The sequence below is a fragment of the Trichechus manatus genome, unplaced genomic scaffold (genome assembly GCF_000243295.1).
Source record: "Trichechus manatus latirostris isolate Lorelei unplaced genomic scaffold, TriManLat1.0 scaffold00007, whole genome shotgun sequence".
NCBI lineage: Eukaryota > Metazoa > Chordata > Mammalia > Sirenia > Trichechidae > Trichechus > Trichechus manatus.
In genome coordinates this window covers 4,084,787-4,105,533 of record NW_004443943.1, presented here as the reverse complement: position 1 = coordinate 4,105,533, position 20,747 = coordinate 4,084,787, and the positions used below count along the sequence as shown (strand labels likewise).

The window sequence follows — 20,747 nt, the reverse complement described above, 5'->3', positions numbered from 1 at the left end:
ATTTCTATAGAAAGTCTTTTCCTTATTTGATGATTAAAATATTTGTTTTTTCATTAAAAAGTATGCCTTGTGTATAAGAGGCATTCATATATCTACTGAACTCAAAGTGAAAGAATAGTTGTCAATTTTCTAGAGAGTATGTCTAATAGCTGATTAATTTATGGTAAAAACCTTTGCTAAGCTTGTACTCATGAACTGTTCGATTTGGGGCATATTTAACATCATTGGTAGAAACTGTTGAGTTTATCTATTGAAGCAGGGAGGTGAGAAAAGCCAGTCTTTATAAGGGAGCATAGAATGCATGGAAGTGTAAAAAGGAATCTGAGATGGAGCACGGTCCCTACCCCGACCAGAAGTGTTTTTTCTGTGGCTGTAAGCCTTGACCTGTCAAACATTAGTCATTCCTTGACCTGTCACATTACTCATTATAACTTCCTGCACAATTTCAAAAGTGCCACCTACGTCATGATAAATGTTGTCCCGGAATTATCAATAGCTATGTCTACTAGCAAAGTGTGATTCTCACTGCACCCAGATCCAGCAGGAAGAACACTTGTACACAACAGATTTATGGAGCACACCCAACAAGCTGTTGTACATTGAGTTCAAGTCTTATCTCCTGCAGAGGTGTCATCAGGGAAATGAGAAGGCATAAGCCTTTTTTAAAATGGAACGGACACAGAGCTGTAAGGGAAAATACAGTCTTTATGTGAGATATCAAAAAAACAAACAAACCTGGGGCCGTCGAGTTGATTCCGACTCATGGCAACCCTATAGGACACAACAGAACTGCCCCATGGGGTTTCGAAGCAGCAGCTGGTGGATTCGAACTGCCAACCTCTCAGTTAGCAGCCGTAAGTCTTAACCACTGTGCCACCAGGGCTCCTATGTAAGATAACGATAATTTAATCAGGGTATTTCCCCACATACACACTCACTGAAGGCAAGAATTTAAAGAAGTTACTTTCTAGGTCAAGGTGAAGACAGCTAATATTTGCTCAGTGATGCTCTGTGCCAGGCCCCATACTGGGTGTTATAATGTTCCCATGAGGTGGGTATTGCACCCATTGTACCGAGGGGTAACCGGGCTTCAAAAAGGCAAAATGACCTGCCTCGGGGGGCACTCAGACAGTAAGGTGTTGTTGTTAGTTGTCGCTGAATCGATTCTGATTCATGACGACCCCATGTGTACAAAGTAAAACTGCTCCACGGCGTTTTCAAGGCTGTAACCTCTGAGAAGCAGATCACCAGGCCTGTCTTCCCAGGCGCCTCTGGGTGGGTTCGAATCGCCAAATTCTGGCTAATAGTCGAGCGCTTCACTGTTTGTACCACCCAGAGACTCCATCGGACAGTAAGGAATGGGGCTAAAATTTGAGTCTACATCAGTCACTCTCTCAAGCTCATCTGCTTTTCCTAACACCACACACTTCCTCCCTTTCTAATACAAAAAAATCTTACTGAGACGCTGAATCCAGCCCAGAATACCTAAATCATCGCAAAAGGCTGCCTATTGAATCCTGGAAACTTTCTGTTAAAGAGCAACATATTTACATGCCAGAAGGTTTTAGCATATGTTCTATCTATATCACTTCCAAGTACCTATTAGCAGAGGGCTCAGGAATCCTGACTAGACTGACATCTTAATTGCCGACTCTTTTCTCAGAAGGTTATACATGTCTCAAATTATAGCTGGATATTCAAAACACTGGATCAGAGTTGAAATAAATAAGTGAAATAAATAACTGTCACCAATATGGTTTTAGAAGTTATAATGCAAATCTAGTGAATATAAAACTTTGGTAGAAGGTAGGAGACAGGGTGGAAGTCAGAGTGTCAAGGTGAGAAGCAATGAGCGAGGCTGAACCTCAGAACCAGAAAACAGTCAGAGCGCTTATCCAAGAGAGGGGAAACTTCTGGCGGAGAGAAAATCCTGCCTCACACAGTTCTTCTTCTCAGCAGCCGCCACCAGATGACTTCTCAGGGTGTGGCTAGACAGGGCCAGTACTTGGAAAGTTACAGCTGGAAAATCTTGAATAATTTCCCTGGTTCCCTGGTCTCCCTTTACCTTGAATCTAACGTAGGCAGCCTAGCCCTGGAAAGAGGATATTGGGGTCAGTTCAGTCTGGGTTCAAACCAGTGTTCTACTATTTACCAACTACTTGAAGCCTCAGTTGCCCATCTATAACTCGGGAATAATCAAACCAGCCTCACAGAGCCACTGGAAAAGCAAATGAGTTAACAGCATGTAGCAAGCACATAATGGCGACTCAAATGTTAGCTCCTTTACGTCCTTTTATGCACCATTTGAAGTAACTGAGTATCAGCGGATGGGTTATAGGCTCAAAACCAAACCATAATCAGCTATAAAGGGAAGTCTCTTTTTCCTTCATGTACCTAAGAAAGAATACATATGTGTTCTATATTCTTGACGGCCTAAGATAAAATTTCTTTTTCAGTACCCTCCAGGGTTGAGAGTTACAGACTGAGAAGTAAATAATATGCATTACACTGTACTATGAGGAAAAGAACACATGGACTGTAGCTTAAACAGTATTTATCATGTTGACATTCTGCCCCTGGGTCATCCTCCTCTTAAAGAGACGGAGTGACTCCTATCAGAAGTACAGTGCAGATCTGAAATTCTGGAGACATTCTAGAGCTCTAATTTATATCATTATATATATTATACACATGTGCACACAAACTATATATATAGCTATAACTATAGATATATAGACATGTATGTATATGTATGTCTGTACATATATATGTTGTTGTTAAGTGCTGTCGAGTCAGTTCCAACTCAGCGACCCTATAAGACAGAGAAGAACTGCCCCATAGGGTTTTCAAGGAGCAGCTGAAAGATTTGAACTGCTGACTTTTGGTCTGCAGCTGAGCTCTTAACCACTACACCACCAGGGCTCCATACATATATATAGCAATATATATATTATATATATTTAGTGGTATATATACGTACATACATCATACATACAGCCATACATACATAAATATATACATACATAGACAGAAAGACAGACAGACATAACTAAGTACCAAAAACTAGATTAACATTCTCCAATCTCATTCATCTATTTTGATCCAACTTGTGGCATGTGGGCCAGACAGGGAGACAAGAAAAACTCTGTCCATTTTGAAATCAGATTTCAGAGCATCTTTTGCTGCATTCATCCCCAACTTCTTTTCTACTGCTTGATGACTATACTTTTAATTTTTTTAATCCTCCTAATTTTCTGAGTTTTAGAACTATCCTCTTAAAACTTACTCCATGGGAGATGGGCTTAGAATGCTATCAAGTGAGGAAAAGGAAAGAAAAGGGCAATTGCACGGTGGTGGTGGTGGTGGTGGTGGTAATAACATTTAGTATTTGTCAAGCACATACTGTGCCAGGAATGGTGCATTCTCAATTAATCTCCATGATAACTATATGAGGTAGGTACCTTTTATTACTCCCCTTCAGAAATGAGAAAATTGAGGAACAAAGTGGTCAAGCTAACTCGTAACTAGTTAGCCAGACTCCCACCAAGCCATTTTCATGGCAGAGTCCTCACCCTGAACCATTAGCTATCCTCTGCCTGGAAGGAGGTGGTTTGTGATCAGGAACCTTAACATTATCCAAGTGAGGAGCATACTTTTCATCATAAAAATGAGGGCTGTAGAGCAAGAATTTACCTTAGAGTTTCAGGGTACTAATTTGAGTTCCAGGGACTCAGTTATAACATGTTAAACTCTTGAGATGATATAAATCTATATAAAGTTCTGCCACAAAGGGACTTCTCTGAGAGTTAAGAAAACAGTGAGGTAACAAAAGGACAAATATTGTATGAGATCACTATTACAAAAACTCATAAAAAGGTTTACACACAAAAAGAAACAATCTTTGATGGTTACGAGAGCACAGAGGGGTGGGGAGGGAAAAACACTAAATAGACAATAGATAAGTGGTAACTTTGGTGAAGGGTAAGATAGTACACAACACTGGGGAAGCCAGCACAACTTGACCAAGGCAAGGTCGTGGAAGCTTCACAGACTCATCCAAACTCCCTGAGGGACCACATTACGGGGCTAAGAAGAGCTGAGGACCATGGTCTCGGGGAACATCTAGCTCAACTGCCATAACATAGTTTATAAAGAAATGTTCTACATCCCACTTTGGTGAGTAGCGTCTGGAGCCTTAAAAGCTTGTGAGAGGCCATCTAAGATACTCCACTGGTCTCACCCCATTTGGAGCAAGGGAGAATGAAGAAAACCAAAGACACAAGGGAAAGATTAGTCCAAAGCACTAAGAGACCACAAGTGCCACAGTCTCAACCAGACTGAGTCCAGCACAACTAGATGGTGCCTGGCTACCACCACCAACTTATCTGACAGGGATCACAATAGAGGGTCCGGGACAGAGCTGGAGAAAAATGTAGAACAAAATTCTAACTGACCAAAATAGACCAGACTTATTGGTCTGAAAGAGACTGGAGAAACCCCGAGAGTATGGCCCCCAGACACTCTTTTAATCTAGTACTGAAATCGCTCCTGAGGATCACCCTTCAGCCAAAGATTAGACAGGCCCATAAAACAAAATGAGACTAAATGGACACACCAGCCCAGGGGCAAGGATGAGAAAGCAGGAGGGGACAGAAAAGCTGGTAATAGGGAACCCAAGGTCGAGAGGGGGAGAGTATTGACATGTTGTGAGGTTGGCAACCAATGTCACAAAACAGTATGTGTATTGTTTATTGAGAAACTAATTTGCTCTGTAAACCTTCTTCTAAAGTACAATAAAAAAAAAGAAAAACAAAACTAAACAGTGAGATAATATGAGAGTCTACACTTAAAAGAGATTAACATACACTGTTACCTTACCAGATCATGAGCCATAATTGCATCCAATTTAATATGAAACACGTCTATACTAGTTTAATCTCCTTAGCTTACAATTTAAAGCCCTCAACATGACTCTAGCCTACTTTTCAGTCATAGTTATCACTAACAAAAAACAAAATCCTAAACTATGCCCAGACATATTTTCTAAAAATTACCGTATTTGAAAACAATTATACAGTTAGGCACCATAGCTAGGAAACAGGTATCTGTTCACTAATTTTTTAAATTACACTTTGAGGGTTAGACACAATAAGAGAATTTTAAAAAGCATGCTAGAAAAGTATTTGTCGTCAAAATGAGAGCTAAAGGATTAATAGTATTAATATATAAGAAGCGCATATAAATTGACAAGAAAAACACGAATACCCTAAGAAAATAATGCCCAAAGACGTGTACAGGCAATTCACAAAAGAAGTAGTTAAATGGTTGCTAAGCATGACAAAAATGTTCTACCTCAATGTGACCAAAGGAAAAAAAAGGATGTGGCTTTGCTGTAGAAAGAGTCTTCTACTGGGTACAATTTTAATGGCTGGTCTCTAAATACTGTATTTTTAGAAATGAAACTTTACCAACTGTCAGAATCTAGCTGGTAACCACCCCCAAACTAACAGAGTGTCATCATCACATTTTTAAGTTATTTTCCAGCTCAAATATAATGTCCTCATTGCTGACTTGAGCCAAGCACAATAAACCTGCATGAAAAAATAAAATACATTATTCCTCCACCTTCAGGGAGACCGAAAACAGACAGCATCAGATGTCTGGGAGGAAATACTGTGATATCAAACTTCGTTTCTGAAATTTTTAACAAGTGTAAAGTGATTCTGAAAAACAAAGGAAGCAGTTGAAAAATTAGATTTTCTCATGGGCAAAAGACTCCTAGAAAGTATCATTTTGTGATAGCATGAGATATAACACTTTGGTTGTGGATCTTTTGGTCCCCTGAGCCAGGATTCTAGGCTGGTGGACGCTAAATTGTTGTCAGTTATTTGCATCTGATAACCTGATGTTAGTTAACTAAAGAGTTGTCACTTACATGATGATTACTAATATGGGTAAGTTGTATACTTTTATAACTATTTTGATTAAGTGATGTTTTTAATCTTCCAAATCAATCTCTCTGTCTCTCACACACACACCACACACACACGCACACACAAGCATTATTAGCACAATTTTTAAAGGGCCTAGAATAACACTATTCTCTTCAGAATAGCAATCAGTGAAAATATGTTACAGAAAGGCATTTAGGATATTCCAAATGAAAATGAGAGTCTTTTGTTCCTATGGACCACACACCTTCAGAAAGGGCCCAGCTGAAGAAACAAAGAGGAAAGGACACACCTGAGCTGTTTGTTAGACCAATCGTGGGGATAAGTGAAATGACAGCAGATGCAGCCAGAGCACCCTTACATCTGAACCTCTTACAAGTCTGTCTCATCCACAGGACAAGACACCCACGTAAAGACCTTCGGGGCAGCATCCCGTCAGCATCCTGGTAGCTCTGATTTGCTCTTAATGCAGAATGAAAACAAACTTTCGCAATAACAACAGAAACCATCCCTGTATTTTTAGGCAGCCTCATTGTAGCCTATACCCTTAAATTGGACCTGAGTCGATTCTGACAGTTCATAGGATGTGTCACCAGGATTCAGACTTCGAGTGACATGATGCAACATTGTTCCTGATTACTCATATTCCACAGCTCAAAGACAAAAGAATTCTATCAGAGAGGCTCACGCTTCCTCCATCCTTTCTATTAAACAAATCGAATGTTCTGACAGCACACCTATCTATAGATGTCAAGTCACATTTACAAACATCTAAATCAAAGGCTTGCCAAGGCAAGTCTTCGGTGGAGAAGATTTAAAAAGTAAACTCAGTTTCTTAAACGTTACCATTTGATTCACATTCTATAAAAACACATAACCAAAGTCGTGGGAGAAAACAATCAAAGAAAAAGATTCTACACGTAATAAACAGCTTTCCTTTCATTTTTACTGATGCTTTTCTCATCTCGTTAAACTCAGAATTCATCCAAGCCACCTCTTCAATTTGTACACTGTGAAGTCATAGCTCTTCATTCTCTAACCCCAGGAGAACTTTAACATTTTAACTGGGTGACAGGATTCAATACGAGAGATTCTGGAAACAGATTCTGTGTGCCTTCCTGTGCTGGCAAAGCGGGTTGGACCATTAAGTGACAGAAGATTGAGGGGCTAGTGGGGGTACCAGCGAGTTACTCCTTTAGAATTCAGATCCCTTACTTCTGGCATATTCTTTGAAACCGTGACAAGGAGGAAAGAAGGCAAACTGAGTCACCAGGCCAGAGACAGTTGCAGAGCACCTTAGCAATTGAGTTTATACCCAGATTGGGTAGAGGCCAGAAGAAATGTTCACAAGACACTGAAAACATAAAGGAGAAAAACACCAGTTGCCACCGAGTTAATTCTAACTTACAGAGACCCCATGTGTGTCAGAGTAGAATTGCCCCTTTGAGGGTTTTTAATGGCTGATTTTTTGGAAGTAGATGGCCAGCCCTTTCTTCTGAGGCACTTTCTGGGCAGACTCAGACCACCAGCCTTTCAGTAAGTAGTTGAGTGCTTAACCATTTGTGCCACGCAGGGACTCCAAAAGTGGAAGAAACCCTCCACTTTGGATACAAAGGCTTTCAACTCCCAGTCTCTGTATGCTCAAGTCGGTTTCAATCACTCAACAAAACTGAATTCCTGATGGTGCTGGAGCCTCTGAAGAAATCATTTCAGCCTGCCATTCCTGTTAATCGCCTTGTGTCTTCTGGGAACACGGGTATGAAATCAGTACTTCAGTAAAGACAGCATTTAAATTACTTGTAAAAGATTGCTACAGAAGGTAGCGTAACCACACATATTCCACGAAGCTGTTTCAATGGCAAAAGGTTAGGCAAATGAGGTTGACCCACACACAAATACATGAGTAGAACAGAACAAGAACGTCCTATGAACATGAAGAATTTCAAATGGTTGCACAACTTGCAGAGTGTCACTGAATTGTACATGTAGAAACTGTTGAATCAGTGTATGTTCTACTGTGCATATTCTCAACAACAAAAATAAATCATATGTTAAAACAACAAGATAAATACCTCTGCAAATTCTGGTGGTGAAAATTTATCAGACTGATGATGTAAGTCCCAAATTTAATTAATAATGTACTCTTTTATGATAATAAAATAATACGAATACGTGCAAATAAAAAACTTGTTTCGTTCTCATATAAGGCTTAAGAGATCATCAACACAAAACTAAAATATTTGTCTTGAGATTTGACAACATTTTTTTGTTCTTTACCAGAGTATTTGTGAAATTCATATCCCATTCATTCTAAATTTTGTATCAGTTATCATCTATTTTGGATTTAAAATTCTAAAACACTATCAAGGAATACTTTTGTGCAACCACACAATGGGAGCTGGAATGGGGGAAGGTGGGAGATATGCATTTGTGTTTTTATTTCACTATTATTACTTCAAACATCCTATTTAGATCTCTATTTATCCAACTACCAAATGAGAGTTTTGGGTAAGGCTTCTAAAAGCCCATCTTAGCTTTGAAATGATGAAGCTCTCTGTACAACTTTCTATATAACCACTAACCAGATCTAGATCTATGCTTTTGTCCAACTGTTTAACAAATAACTCAATATTTTTATTGTAAAAATGAAGATATACTTTTTCTCTTAGAATTATCATGAAGAGAATATACTCTCAAAATGCAAAAGTACTTTGAAAAGGACATATTATACGTATATAAGACGAAATTACGTGTAGAACTCAGATACATCTGGTTTTAGCTTATCACTAATGACACAAGCAGCCCTGGTGGCACAGTGTTGACCAGCAAAGTTATAATATCCTGCTGAGCTAGAACCCTGCTGGTGACCTGATGAGAAATGTCTAGTGAACTAATGTAACAATCTTAGTAGACTACATTATCATTCTTATGAGTAGTTCATGAAAAACAAAGTATTACTCTCCTATCTCACTGAATCAAAAAAAGCATAACATTTTTGGAAGGTAATTCAAGTGTATCTATATTTCAAATGATGGGGACAGCAATATATGCTAAAGAAGCAAAACAACTAAAGGTTCTGTAGATAACAAACCAAAAAACCAAACCCAATGCCATTGAGTTGATTCTGACTCATAGACACGTTCTGTAGATGGGCAATATAAGCTAATTATTACTGGGTTTAACCATATGGAAAAACTGGTGTTGGAGAATTTTTGACCTGCCAAAATGGCAATTTCACATAATTCAACCTAATAAAATTTACACACAAAATGCAGAACTCACCTTAGAGGAAACACTAACTATAATAACATGAATTGTATTATTTACTATTTATTGAACTCTTTTTACGGAACTGAGTTCAATGATCCACGTTTTATCTCAATAAATCCTAAAAACAAATCTATGAATCTATTATGAATAGATTATGAATCTATTTTCATGTGAGGAAAACAAAGCATAGAGCGATTCAGTACCTTGCCCAAGATCATGGAGTCAAGTAGAGTCTGTCCTTCAAATGAAGTCTGTACTATCACCTATCCTGTTGGCAGAAAAGAATAAATGGCTCCCAGACTAAAAGGAGACAGCCCAGTGGATGTTATCGGCATATGGAAAGATGAATGGTGGGGGCCCCATAAGGATGGGAGGCTGAGAGGGAGAGAGCTGAAGCATTTACCTATCATTATATAGGAGAAATGTAGCCTGCACGGCCCACTGAGTAGCATACCTCCTCCGCGTGATATGAACACAGCAGGTTATTACAACTAAAAGTCTTTTACTATTAAAATCAATAAACTGGCTCTCTTTGTTCTAATTCCAGTTCTACCACGCACATGTCTGATCATCGTGGAACTCCCATAAAGATTTTTCAAACATGAAAGAACGTGCTGATGAGCCAAACCAAACATCTAGTTTTCACGACATTTTAAAAGGAGACATTAACGCTGTATCAGTCTCCAGGAGATATAGCTACTCTTTAAAAAAAAAAAAAAAAACCCGTTGCCATTGAGTAGATTCTGACTCATAGTGACCCTATAGGGCAGAGTAGAACTGCCCCATAAGATGTCCTAGGCTGTAAATCTTTACGAAAGCAGATTGCCACATCTTTCTCCTGCTGAGTGGCTGAGGGGTTCGAACCACCAACCTTTCAGTTAGCAGCTGAGCGCTTAACCACTGTACCACCAGGGCTTCTTGGTTACTTTTTAGATGCCATGGTATCAAGTCTCAAACTGCACAGTAGAGAACCAGATGTGGAACAAAGCGAACACCCCAAGGTACCATCCTACCATAAGCATGTGTCCATGTGACCAGGTGGCCTCAGCAGCCAAACCTGTAAAAGCCTTCAAAGTATTCTCTAATTTAAACAAAAATAAAGTGGTTAAACAGTACTGTCTCACATAATAATCCATTTGACTCTATGTGTGTAATTATAGCACAGAAGGGAAACATGTCTACAGAACATAGTATATTCGTTGAGTTCAGGGTTAATTTTCTTTACCTTTCTAGAGCTTTGTGAAGAGTAGGATCCATAGTCACCCTAAAAACAGAGACACAAACATTTAGCAAACATTAAATAATTTCATATTATTTTCCATGAAAGCAGTTTACAAAAGCACATTATTAATGGACTAATAAACATGAAAATATATCTTGAAAGGTGACACAAAGTAACACACAGGAAATGTAACAGATTATAAAAAGATGTTTGTAGGAAATGCTTGGATAAAAACAGAATAAAGAAAAGCTCTGAACCATGCACACAAAATTATTAGCAACAATAATCTGAATAAAAGTTCCAAAAATGAAGTTGCACCAAATACACAAAAAAGTATAATCCTGAAATTGAAATGAATATGCCCATGAGATGCATATAACAGTTATAATAAAGATAATACAAAAGAAAAAAAAAACTCTCCTCAGTGTCAAAATGCTGGCATAGTAAAACATTTTCTTATACCATTTTTCTCAACAGCTACTATGAGACACCTATTTGTCTCAAACTTCATATCCCCAAATAATGTTTACCAAGAGCCAGAACAACAAGGCATGTAAAAGTCAATAGTCTGATTATGCAAGAGATGACATGGTCCCTATAATACTATTACAACCTAAAAATAGAAACCAAGAATCCACTCTGAGTACAGGCACTCCATGATGAAGATTAAGGCTGACTAACTGCTTTTACAAAATGCTAACTTTATTCTATGAGGGGAGAAAAAGGGTAGAGGGATTCAGCTCATTTCCTATTAGGATATACAGGAATATGTACCAAGATACAAATTATTCCAAGTGGTATCGAAGTTTAATTATGCAGAATATGAAGAAAGGAACCTTATACGTTGTACCTTTAGCTCTAACTATACTTACATATAGTTAATTCGGATCTTCTGAAAGCTATATAAATTGATACCCCAAAATTATTCTGTCTGCTTAAAAAAAATCCACTATAAAATCAAAGAACTAAATCTGAAATTTCAAGTTTATATCTGCTATTCCAATAAAGGAAGACAAAAGGAAATTAACATATTTATCTTAAACCTTACTTTGTTCTTGATACCTTAACTACATTTTCTCACATGATCCTCACAACAACTTCCACAACAGTAATTTTAACAACTTTTTGTAATCATAAAAAGCAATGTGCATTTTTTGTGGAAAATATGCAAAATACAGAAAATAAAAACCAATCATAAGCCTACCACTGAGAGGAAAATTAATATTTTGTGTTGTTCCCTTTTCAACACAGTCACAACACAGCATTTTAAACATGATTGGCATTATACCAGATATGCAGTATAACTTGCCTTTATCCCTTAACACTGAATCATTTTTACATATAATAGTCTTTGAGAACATGATCTTAAGAGTTGTACCCTCATCTTCATAGTCCCGTGGCAACATTTGTTCAAACATCTCCTGATATTTATGATTTAAGTTGTTCAGGTTTTTTGTGTTTGTTCATCTAGCACATCTAACACTGCTATAATGTTCCTTGAACAAAAACCTTGACCTTATAGTATCTGCTAATTTCCTTAAGTGAAATTCACTAAAACGGAATTTCTGAAGAAAAGGCATCATAAACTTTTTTCATGGCACTTGTTATAGATTGCCCACCAAAAGGGCAATTAGCAGTATACAGCAGTTCCTATTTCCCTAAACATTCACAAATATATTTTAACATTTTCATAAAATACTTTTTCATTTCATATAGAAAATGGTATATAACTTTTAATTATTTTTCTTGTTATTACAGCTGAGTAATTTTTCAAAAATTTTAAAGTAATTCTCCTGTCTAGTGTCTGCCTATGGCCTTTGATCATTTTTACTTAGGAAATTTGTGGTTTTCTTATTGATTTGTAAGACCTCTTTATCCATTAAGGATATTAATCATTCGTATATCATCTTTGTATAAATATTTTAATTTGCCTTCCCAGTCTGTTATTTATATTTAGGTTTGGTTTATAATGGTTTTTGATGTACAGAAGTTTAAATTTTATGTAATCAAACCTGTAAGTCTTTTCTTTTGCGGTTTCTTCCATAGTTTTTATGCTTAGAAAGTTCTTCCTCAGTCCAATGTCACCTTTATTTTCCTTTACCTGCCTCCCCCATTCCCACCACCACCTTTACCCATGTAAAATCTATTGTGGATATGGCATGAAATCAGTATTTAATGCGATTTCTCACCACCCCCTCTCCTGGTCATTTTCCCCCCAGCACCATTAATGAAATCAACCATTCTTTCATGGGCCATTTGTGTAAGATTAGCTTTGATAATCAGTTGCTTTGAGTCAAAACCTGAGTTCTAATGTCAGTTTTGACACCTTGGCAATTTTTTTTTAACTTCTTTGAATCTTAGTTTCCTAATTTGTAAAGCAGGATTTGTAATCACAGTGCCCATCCAGCAGGCTTGTTGTAAGGATTCAACCAGACAACGTACAGAAAGCGCCTACCTCATGCTTACCACATTCCCACTCAAATAAACCAACAGATAGAGCCCTGATTCAGGGCTCTCTGTTCTCTCCCTGTGTTCCATCTGTCAATATTTGTGTCTAGTGTAAATTTTATAGAACATATAATATTTGGCAGACATATATGATGAAAATATTTCTCCAATTTTTTCTTTTTTTTTAAATTTTGGCTATCCCCATCTGCTTGTTCTTCACATAGTGCCAACTCATTTCTTGTTACAGTTATTCTGGTTAGTTTCCATGCAGTCAGCCCCAACTCATGGTGACCCCATGCACAACAGAAAGAAATGCTGTCCAGTCCTGTGCCATCCCCATAATTGATTATGGGTCACACCTTTGTGATCCATAGGGTTTCATCGGCTGATTTTTTGAAGAATATGACCAGGCCTTTCTTCCCAGTCCATCTTAGTCTGGAAGCTTCAATGAAACCTGTTCAGCATCATAGCAACACACAAGCCTCCACTGACAGACGGGTGGTAGATGCATATGAGGTGCACTGCCAGGAATCAAACCTGGGTTTCTGACACAGAAGGTAAGAATTCTACCACTGAACCACCACTGCTCTCTACATTTATTCTTAAGATGCTCTTTTCCCACAGGTATACTTTTTTTTTTTTGGTGGTGCTGGTGGTGGTGGTAGGGTAAGCCTCATTACATACTCCAGGACTTCCAAAACAATGTTCAAAATTAACGGTGGAAAACAGTTCTGATTGTCTTTTAATTGATTAAAATATCAAAGCTTCTACCGTCTTCACTGAGTATGACGTTACCTATGGGTTTAAAACAGGTAGACTTTATAATATTGAAGAAGTCTCTTTCTATTCTTAGCTTTCTGAGATTAAGTATTTTTATCTCCATCTCATAGAGGAAATGGAGGCCTGGTGGCACAGTGGTTAAGAACTCGGCTGTTAACCGAAAGGTCAGCAGTTCGAATTCAACAGCCGCTCCTTGGAAACCCTATGGGGCAGTTCTACTCTGTCCTATCAGGTTGCTATGAGTGCGAATTGACTCAATGGCACAGGAATAGAAGAAACTGAATTTTAAAGAAGTAAAATATGTTGCTCAAAGTCATGCAACTAGAACCTGGTAGGTCCTGAATACACAACCAAGTAGCTTTGTTTGAATCCTTTTTATTTTCCATTACAAGCACATCATTCAGACAAGAGCTTATACCAGTACTACTCAAACTATTTCAGAACACAGAAAAGAAAGGGAAACGTCCAAATCCATCCTATGAAGCCAGTATAACCCTGATACCAAAACCAGGCAAAGATACCACAAAAACAGAAAATTACAGACAAACACTGCTCATGAATATAGATGGAAAAATTCTCAATAAAATTCTACCCAATAGAATTCAGCATAATATCAAAAAATAATACATCATGACCAGGTAGGATTCAACCAGGTATGCAAGGATGGTTCAACATTAGAAAATCAATCAACTTAATCCACCACATAAATAAAAGAATTACATGATCATCTCAATTGATGCAGAAAAGGCATTTGATAAAGTCCAACACCCGCTCCTGATAAAAAACTCTCAACAAAATAGAATAGAAGGGAAATTCCTCAATATAATTAAAAGCTTTTATACAAAGCCAACAGCCAACATCAACCTAAATGGAGAGACTTTGAAAGCATTCCTCTTGACAACGGGAACCAGACAAAGATGCCCTTTATCACCACTCTTATTCAACATTGTGTTGGAGGTCCTAGCCAGAGCAATTAGGCTAGGAAAAGAAATAAAGGGCATCCACATTGGTAGCAAAGAAGTCAAAGTATCTGTATTTGCAGATGATATGAAAACCCCAAAGAATCCACAAGAAAACTGCTGGAACTAATAGAAGATTTCAGCAAAGTTTCAGGATATAAGATAAACATACAAAAATCAGTTTGATTCCTTTACACCAACAAAAAGAACCTTGAAGAGGAAATCACCAAATCAATGCCATTTATAGTACCCCCAAGAAGATAAAATACTTAGGAATAAATCTAACCTGAGATGTAAAAGATCTATACAATGAAAACTACAAGACACTACTGCAAGAAAGCAAAAGAGACCTGCATAAAAACATACCTTGCTCACAGATAGGTAGACTCAACATTGTGAAAATGTCAATTCTACCCAAAGCAATCTACAGATATAATGCAATCCCAATCCAAATTCCAATGGTATTTTTTAATGAGATAGAGAAACAAACTACCAACTTCATATGGAAAGGGAAGAGGCCCGGAATAAGTAAAGCATTACTCAAGAAGAAGAACAAGGTGGGAGGCCTCACACTACCTGACTTTAGAACCTATTATACCGCCACGGTAGTCAAAACAGCCTGGTACTGGCACAACAACAGATACACAGACCAATGGAACAGAATTGAGAATCCAGACATAAATTCATCCACCTATGAGCAGCTGATATTTTACAAAGGCCCAAAGTCCGTTAATTGGGGAAAAGAGAGTCTCTTTAAAAAATGGTGCTGGCATAACTGGACATCCATCTGCAAAAAACTGAAACAAGACCCATACCTCCCACCAAGCACAAAAACTAACTCAAAATGGATCAAAGATCTAAATATAAAATCAAAACGATAAAGATCATGGAATCAAAAATAGGGACAATGCTAGGAGCCCTCATATATGGCATAAACACAATACGAACCATAAGTTACAATGCACAACCACCAGAAGAGAGGATAGATAACTGGGAGCTCCTAAAAATCAAACACTTAGGCTCATCAAAAGACTTCACCAAAAGAGTCAAAAGACAACCTACAGACTGGGAAAAACTTTTTGGCTATGACAAATCCGATCAGCATCTAATCTCTAAAATCTACAGGATATTGCAAAACCTCAACAACAAAAAGACACATAACCCAATTAAAAAATTGGCAACGGATATGAACAGGCACTTTGCCAAAGAAGATATTCAGGCAGCTCACAGAAACATGAAGAAATGCTCACGATCATTAGCCATTAGAGAAATGCAGATCAAAACTACGATGAGATATCATCTCACCCCAACAAGGCTAGCATTAATCCATAAAACACAGAATAATATGCTGGAGAGACTGGAACACTTACATACTGTTGGTGGGAATGTAAAATGGTACAATCACTTTGGAAATCGATTTGGTGCTTCCTTAAAAAGCTAGAAATAGAAGTACCATACGATCCAGCTATCCTCTCCTTGGTATATATCCTAGAGAAATAAGAGCCATCACACGAATACATATATGCACACCCATGTTCATTGCAGCACTGTTCACAATAGCAAAAAGATGGAAACAACCTAGGTGCCCATCAGCGGATGAATGGACAAACAAATTATGGTATAGCCACACAATGGAATACTATGCAACGATAAAGACCAATGATGAAGCTGTGAAACATCTTATAACATGCAGGAATCTGGAGGGCTTTATGCTGAGTGAATTTAGTCAGTCACAGAAGGACAAATATTGTATAAGACCACTGTTATAAGATCTCAAGAAAAGGTTTAAACACACAAGAAAACATTCTTTGATGATTACGAGGGTGGGAAGGGAGGGTGAGGGTTATTTACTAACTAGATAGGAGATGAGAATTATCTTAGGTGAAGGGAAGGACAGCACACACTACAGGGGAAGTCAGCACAACTGGACTAAACCAAAGCTAAGAAGCTTCCTGAATACAATCAAACACTTTGAGGGACAGAGTAGCAGGGGTAGGGGTCTGGGGACCATGCTTTCAGGGGACATCTAGGTCAACTGGCATAACAAAGCTTATTAAGAAAATGTTCTGCATCCTACTTTGGTGACTAGCGTCCGGGGTCTTAAAAGCTTGCGAGCGGCCATCTAAGATTCATCAGCTGGTCCCAACCACCTGGAGTAAAGGAGAATGAAGAACACCAAAGATACAAGGAAAGTATTAGCCCAAGAGACAGGAAGGGTCACATAAACCAAAGACTTCATCACCCTGAGACCAGAAGAACTAGATGGTGCCTGGCTACCACCAATGACTGCCCTGACAGGGAACACAACAGAGAGTCCTGGACGGAGCAGGAGAAAGGTAGGGTGCAGAACTCAAATTCTAGTAAGAAGACCAGACTTAATGGTCTGACTGAGACTGGAAGAACCCTGGAGAGGATGGCCCCTGGATTCTCTATCAGCCCAGAACTAAAACAGTTTCCGACGCCAACTCTTCAGACAGGGATTGGACTGGACTGTGGGACACAAAGTGATACTCGTGAGGAGTGTGCCTCTTAGCTCAAGTAGATACAAGAGACTAAATGGGCAGCTTCTGTCTGGAGGTGAGATCGGAAGGCAGAGAGGGTTAGGAGCTGGTTGAATAGACGTGGAGAATCAGGGGTGGAAAGGAGGAGTGTGCTGTCACAGTACAGGGAGAGCCATTAGAGTCACATAACAATGTATGCATAAATTTTTGTATGGGAAAAAATTATAAAAAATAAAAAAAGACTGGACTTACTGGCCTGACAGAGACTGGAGAAACCCTGAAAGTATGGCCCCCAAACACCCTTTTAGCTCAGTAATGAAGCCACTCCTGAGGTTCACCTTTTAGCCAAAGATTAGACAGGCCCATAGGACAAAACAAGACTAAAGGGCATACCAGCCCAGGGGCAAGGACTAGAAGGCAGGAGGGAACAGGAAAGCTGGTAATAGGGAACCTAAGGTCGAGAAGGGAGAGTACTGACATGTCATGGGGTTGTTACCCAAAGTCATAAAACAATATGTGTACTAACTGTTTAATGAGAAGCTAGTTTGTTCTGTATACTTTCATCTAAAGTAAAATTAAAAACAAAATAAAGAAGATTATAGCAAAAAAAAAAAACCCTATGGAGCTATTCTACACTAAAATATAAGGTAGCCATGAGTCTGAACAGACTCAAGAGCAACAGGTTTGGTTTTATGTATGTCTGCTCGGTAGGGGATCGTGAACTTTGATGCTGTTTATGGAAACTTAGAATACAAGAAGACTCAGAATGCATTTGCATATGATGGGGCAAATGATGGACTCAGTTTTTAACATATTGAATTCAAGATGCTTAAAACAACATAAAACTGGATACACCTGAGTCCATTAGGTGTCCCAAATGGTAACTTGATATTTGGTTTTAATTTTAGGAAATAATTTAACAAAATTTATCAATCAATCAATCTACAAATACATATTTATTTATCAGAGGCACATACTACATGTAGGAATGAGAAATGATTCAGCATATATAAAAACGGTCAACTTCTCTCAAGAAATGTTTTCCTTGATGATGGTGTGTGTGTGTATTTCTGATGAAAGTAATGCATTTTTTAACTTTAAACTTGGATAAAGAAAAAATTTCATACCTAAAAAAAAAAAAAAAGAATGGCTGGTTTCTCAGCTCAGCTGAAGAAATGTAGATCGTCTATAAAGCACCTGTAGAAGTATTTCAATATTCATCAACATTTCTATGGGAAAATGAATTCAGTGGGAGATACCAAAGACAGAGCTGGAACTTCTCAATTATCCCACAGACAGAGAGAACAAAGAAGTTCCAAAGCTTTGGGTCACTGAGGGCACAAATACAGAGCTAAAAAAATGGTAAAAATCTGAAGCAAAATAAAAACTCTTAGACGAAACTCTTGGAAGTTAGCAGATAGGATGAAGATGGCAGCAATAAGCAGGATAGAGGGAGAAAGTAACAGAATGGAATGTTGAAGTGACCCCTCCTGCCCTCCTACTCCTTCCCTGTAGACCCATGAAATTCCAGGGTGTCAAGAAGGGCAAACACTCAATATAAATAAGCTTTGGTCATCTGGTCTCCTTTTCACGGCCACTAGGCAGGCGCTGACCTGAATTTGTCCCCTCGCACTAGCCCACCGTTTTACAGGAAGGCAAGCTTTTGTTCTATTGGCATGATGTCTCTCTGTACTGCTTTAGGATAGTTTAACTTCAGCAACTGTAGAAAAATCAACAGGGAATAAAAACTGCAATCAAAAAGAAAGTTACAGTTTTAAGAAGCTTCACAATAAAAGCTGACCTACTGTTTCCTGGGAGGTAGTTTGCCAGGACATTCTTTCTAGGTCAGTTCTGCCCTCTTCTGGGAGAGCTCCTTTGTCTCCCAGGCTTTCTTGCTTCTTCCTAACAGGGACCCCATATGCTGCCCTTCCAAACTTCTCTGTCCTCTACAACATGCAAGCCCTATACCCTTCTTTATTCCTCCAAATGAGGCCTGAGAGTCTTGCTACGACCTCATCCAGGTGACAAAGAGCTGACAAAGACACACAGTTAATAAGTAACAGTCTAGATTTGAATTCAGGCTTCAGGGTCTGCAAAATTTCAAGCTTGTAGTTTCCAAAAACTTCTATTTGATACCAAGAATTAGGCATAAATGAACAATTTTTATATGTGGACCACTAGGCTCAAGCATGACATCTTGAAAACAATCTTGTTAAGAGAACCATTATTTGTACTGGTGCTTCAAAAGGAGCAGTGGTTATTCTGTAGTTAACAATAACACTAATTACTAAGACCACTTACTGTTTTTAAAGTAGTGATGTTTTTAAAGAATAAAAAGAAAGGAAACATGCTTTCTCCAATAACAACAAATAATGTTTCTGAGATAGTGGGTCTTTATTAAGTGTCCAGCACAAACTGCATTTAATTCTTCAAACAATGAGTTAAGGACTACTATTGCTACAATTATACAGATACAGAATCTTAGGGAAATTAATAAATTTGAGATTTACTAAACTAACAGGAAATATGCCTTGGGCTTTTGAAATCTCTTCTAAAGAAGAAACAGGACAGAGGCTATTTTTGTCTTGTTCATCATTGTATTCCCAACACCTGACACAGCGTCTGATAAATACATGCTCATTAAATACAAGCTGAATCACTATATGAATGAGCATTTTAAAAGTCATCTCTCTTTGTGTAAGGCATACTAGAGTCCTGGTAGGGCAGTGAGGAGATTTAACATGGAAGAAAGGAAAGGGCACAAAACCAAAGTTTAATGAATTCTCAGAGTATTTTTCACACTGGGACAAACAGGACCCAATCAGATCCTTTAGGTTAGACTCCCAAAAATCACTAATCTATATATAGTGGCAAATGTTGCAGACTGTCTGCTGTGCAATGAATTACTTACCATGGCCTTTTTTGCCATGCATGGTCTCGTAATTCCCACAAAATGACTGGGTACAACTATGCAAATAAAATTCTTGTGGCCCACCAAAGGGATTGGTCAGCTTGCTAACAATGCGAATAAGGTGTATGGAACCCCTATAGGGAGGGTGGGACCATGCAAATAAGTTATATGAAACTCTAACAAGAGGGGAATGGTCAGTTTTACCAACCCACGAGGCTTAAAAAGAGAGCCAATCCCAGACTAGAGAGGAGACCTCGCTATCACCAAGAAGAAGAAGAACTAGGAGTGGAGCACATCCTTTGTACCCAGGGTCCCTGCACAGCAAACCTCCTAGATCCAGGAGACAGAGAGAGCTATAACACTGGAGACTGCATGAGACAGCAACAAGTGACGGCAAGAGCGGCAGAGAAATGGGAGCAGTAGAATCAGGAGACCAGCATGAGATGGCATGGTGGGCTTCCAGCCCAAAGAACGACGCAGCTACAGTGGGCATGCCGACCCACGGAGCAAGAGAGCTGAGCGCCTCCAGGCAGGAGGCTTGCTGGCAGAGTGGGGTGCTTCCAGGTACTTATTGGTGGAGCTAGGCTCGCTGACCCATGGAGTGAGACAGCTGAGTGCCTTCAGGCACGATGCTTCCTGGAGGAGTGGGGTGCCTCTGGGCACTTGTCTGTGGAGCTAAAGAGCTTTGTAACACTTGACCAAGCA

The 20,747-nt window shown here is 38.7% G+C and overlaps 1 protein-coding gene across 1 annotated transcript in view; it reads right to left on the bottom strand.

Annotated features, from left to right (window-relative positions):
- ANK3 (ankyrin 3) overlaps nucleotides 1-20,747 on the bottom strand; it is a 742,532-nt gene that overhangs the window by 613,347 nt on the left and 108,438 nt on the right. The window contains exon 2 of the mRNA XM_023739341.1: nucleotides 10,447-10,485. Within this exon, the coding sequence (XP_023595109.1) occupies nucleotides 10,447-10,485 (39 nt within the window). The remainder of the gene's footprint in view (nucleotides 1-10,446; nucleotides 10,486-20,747) is intronic.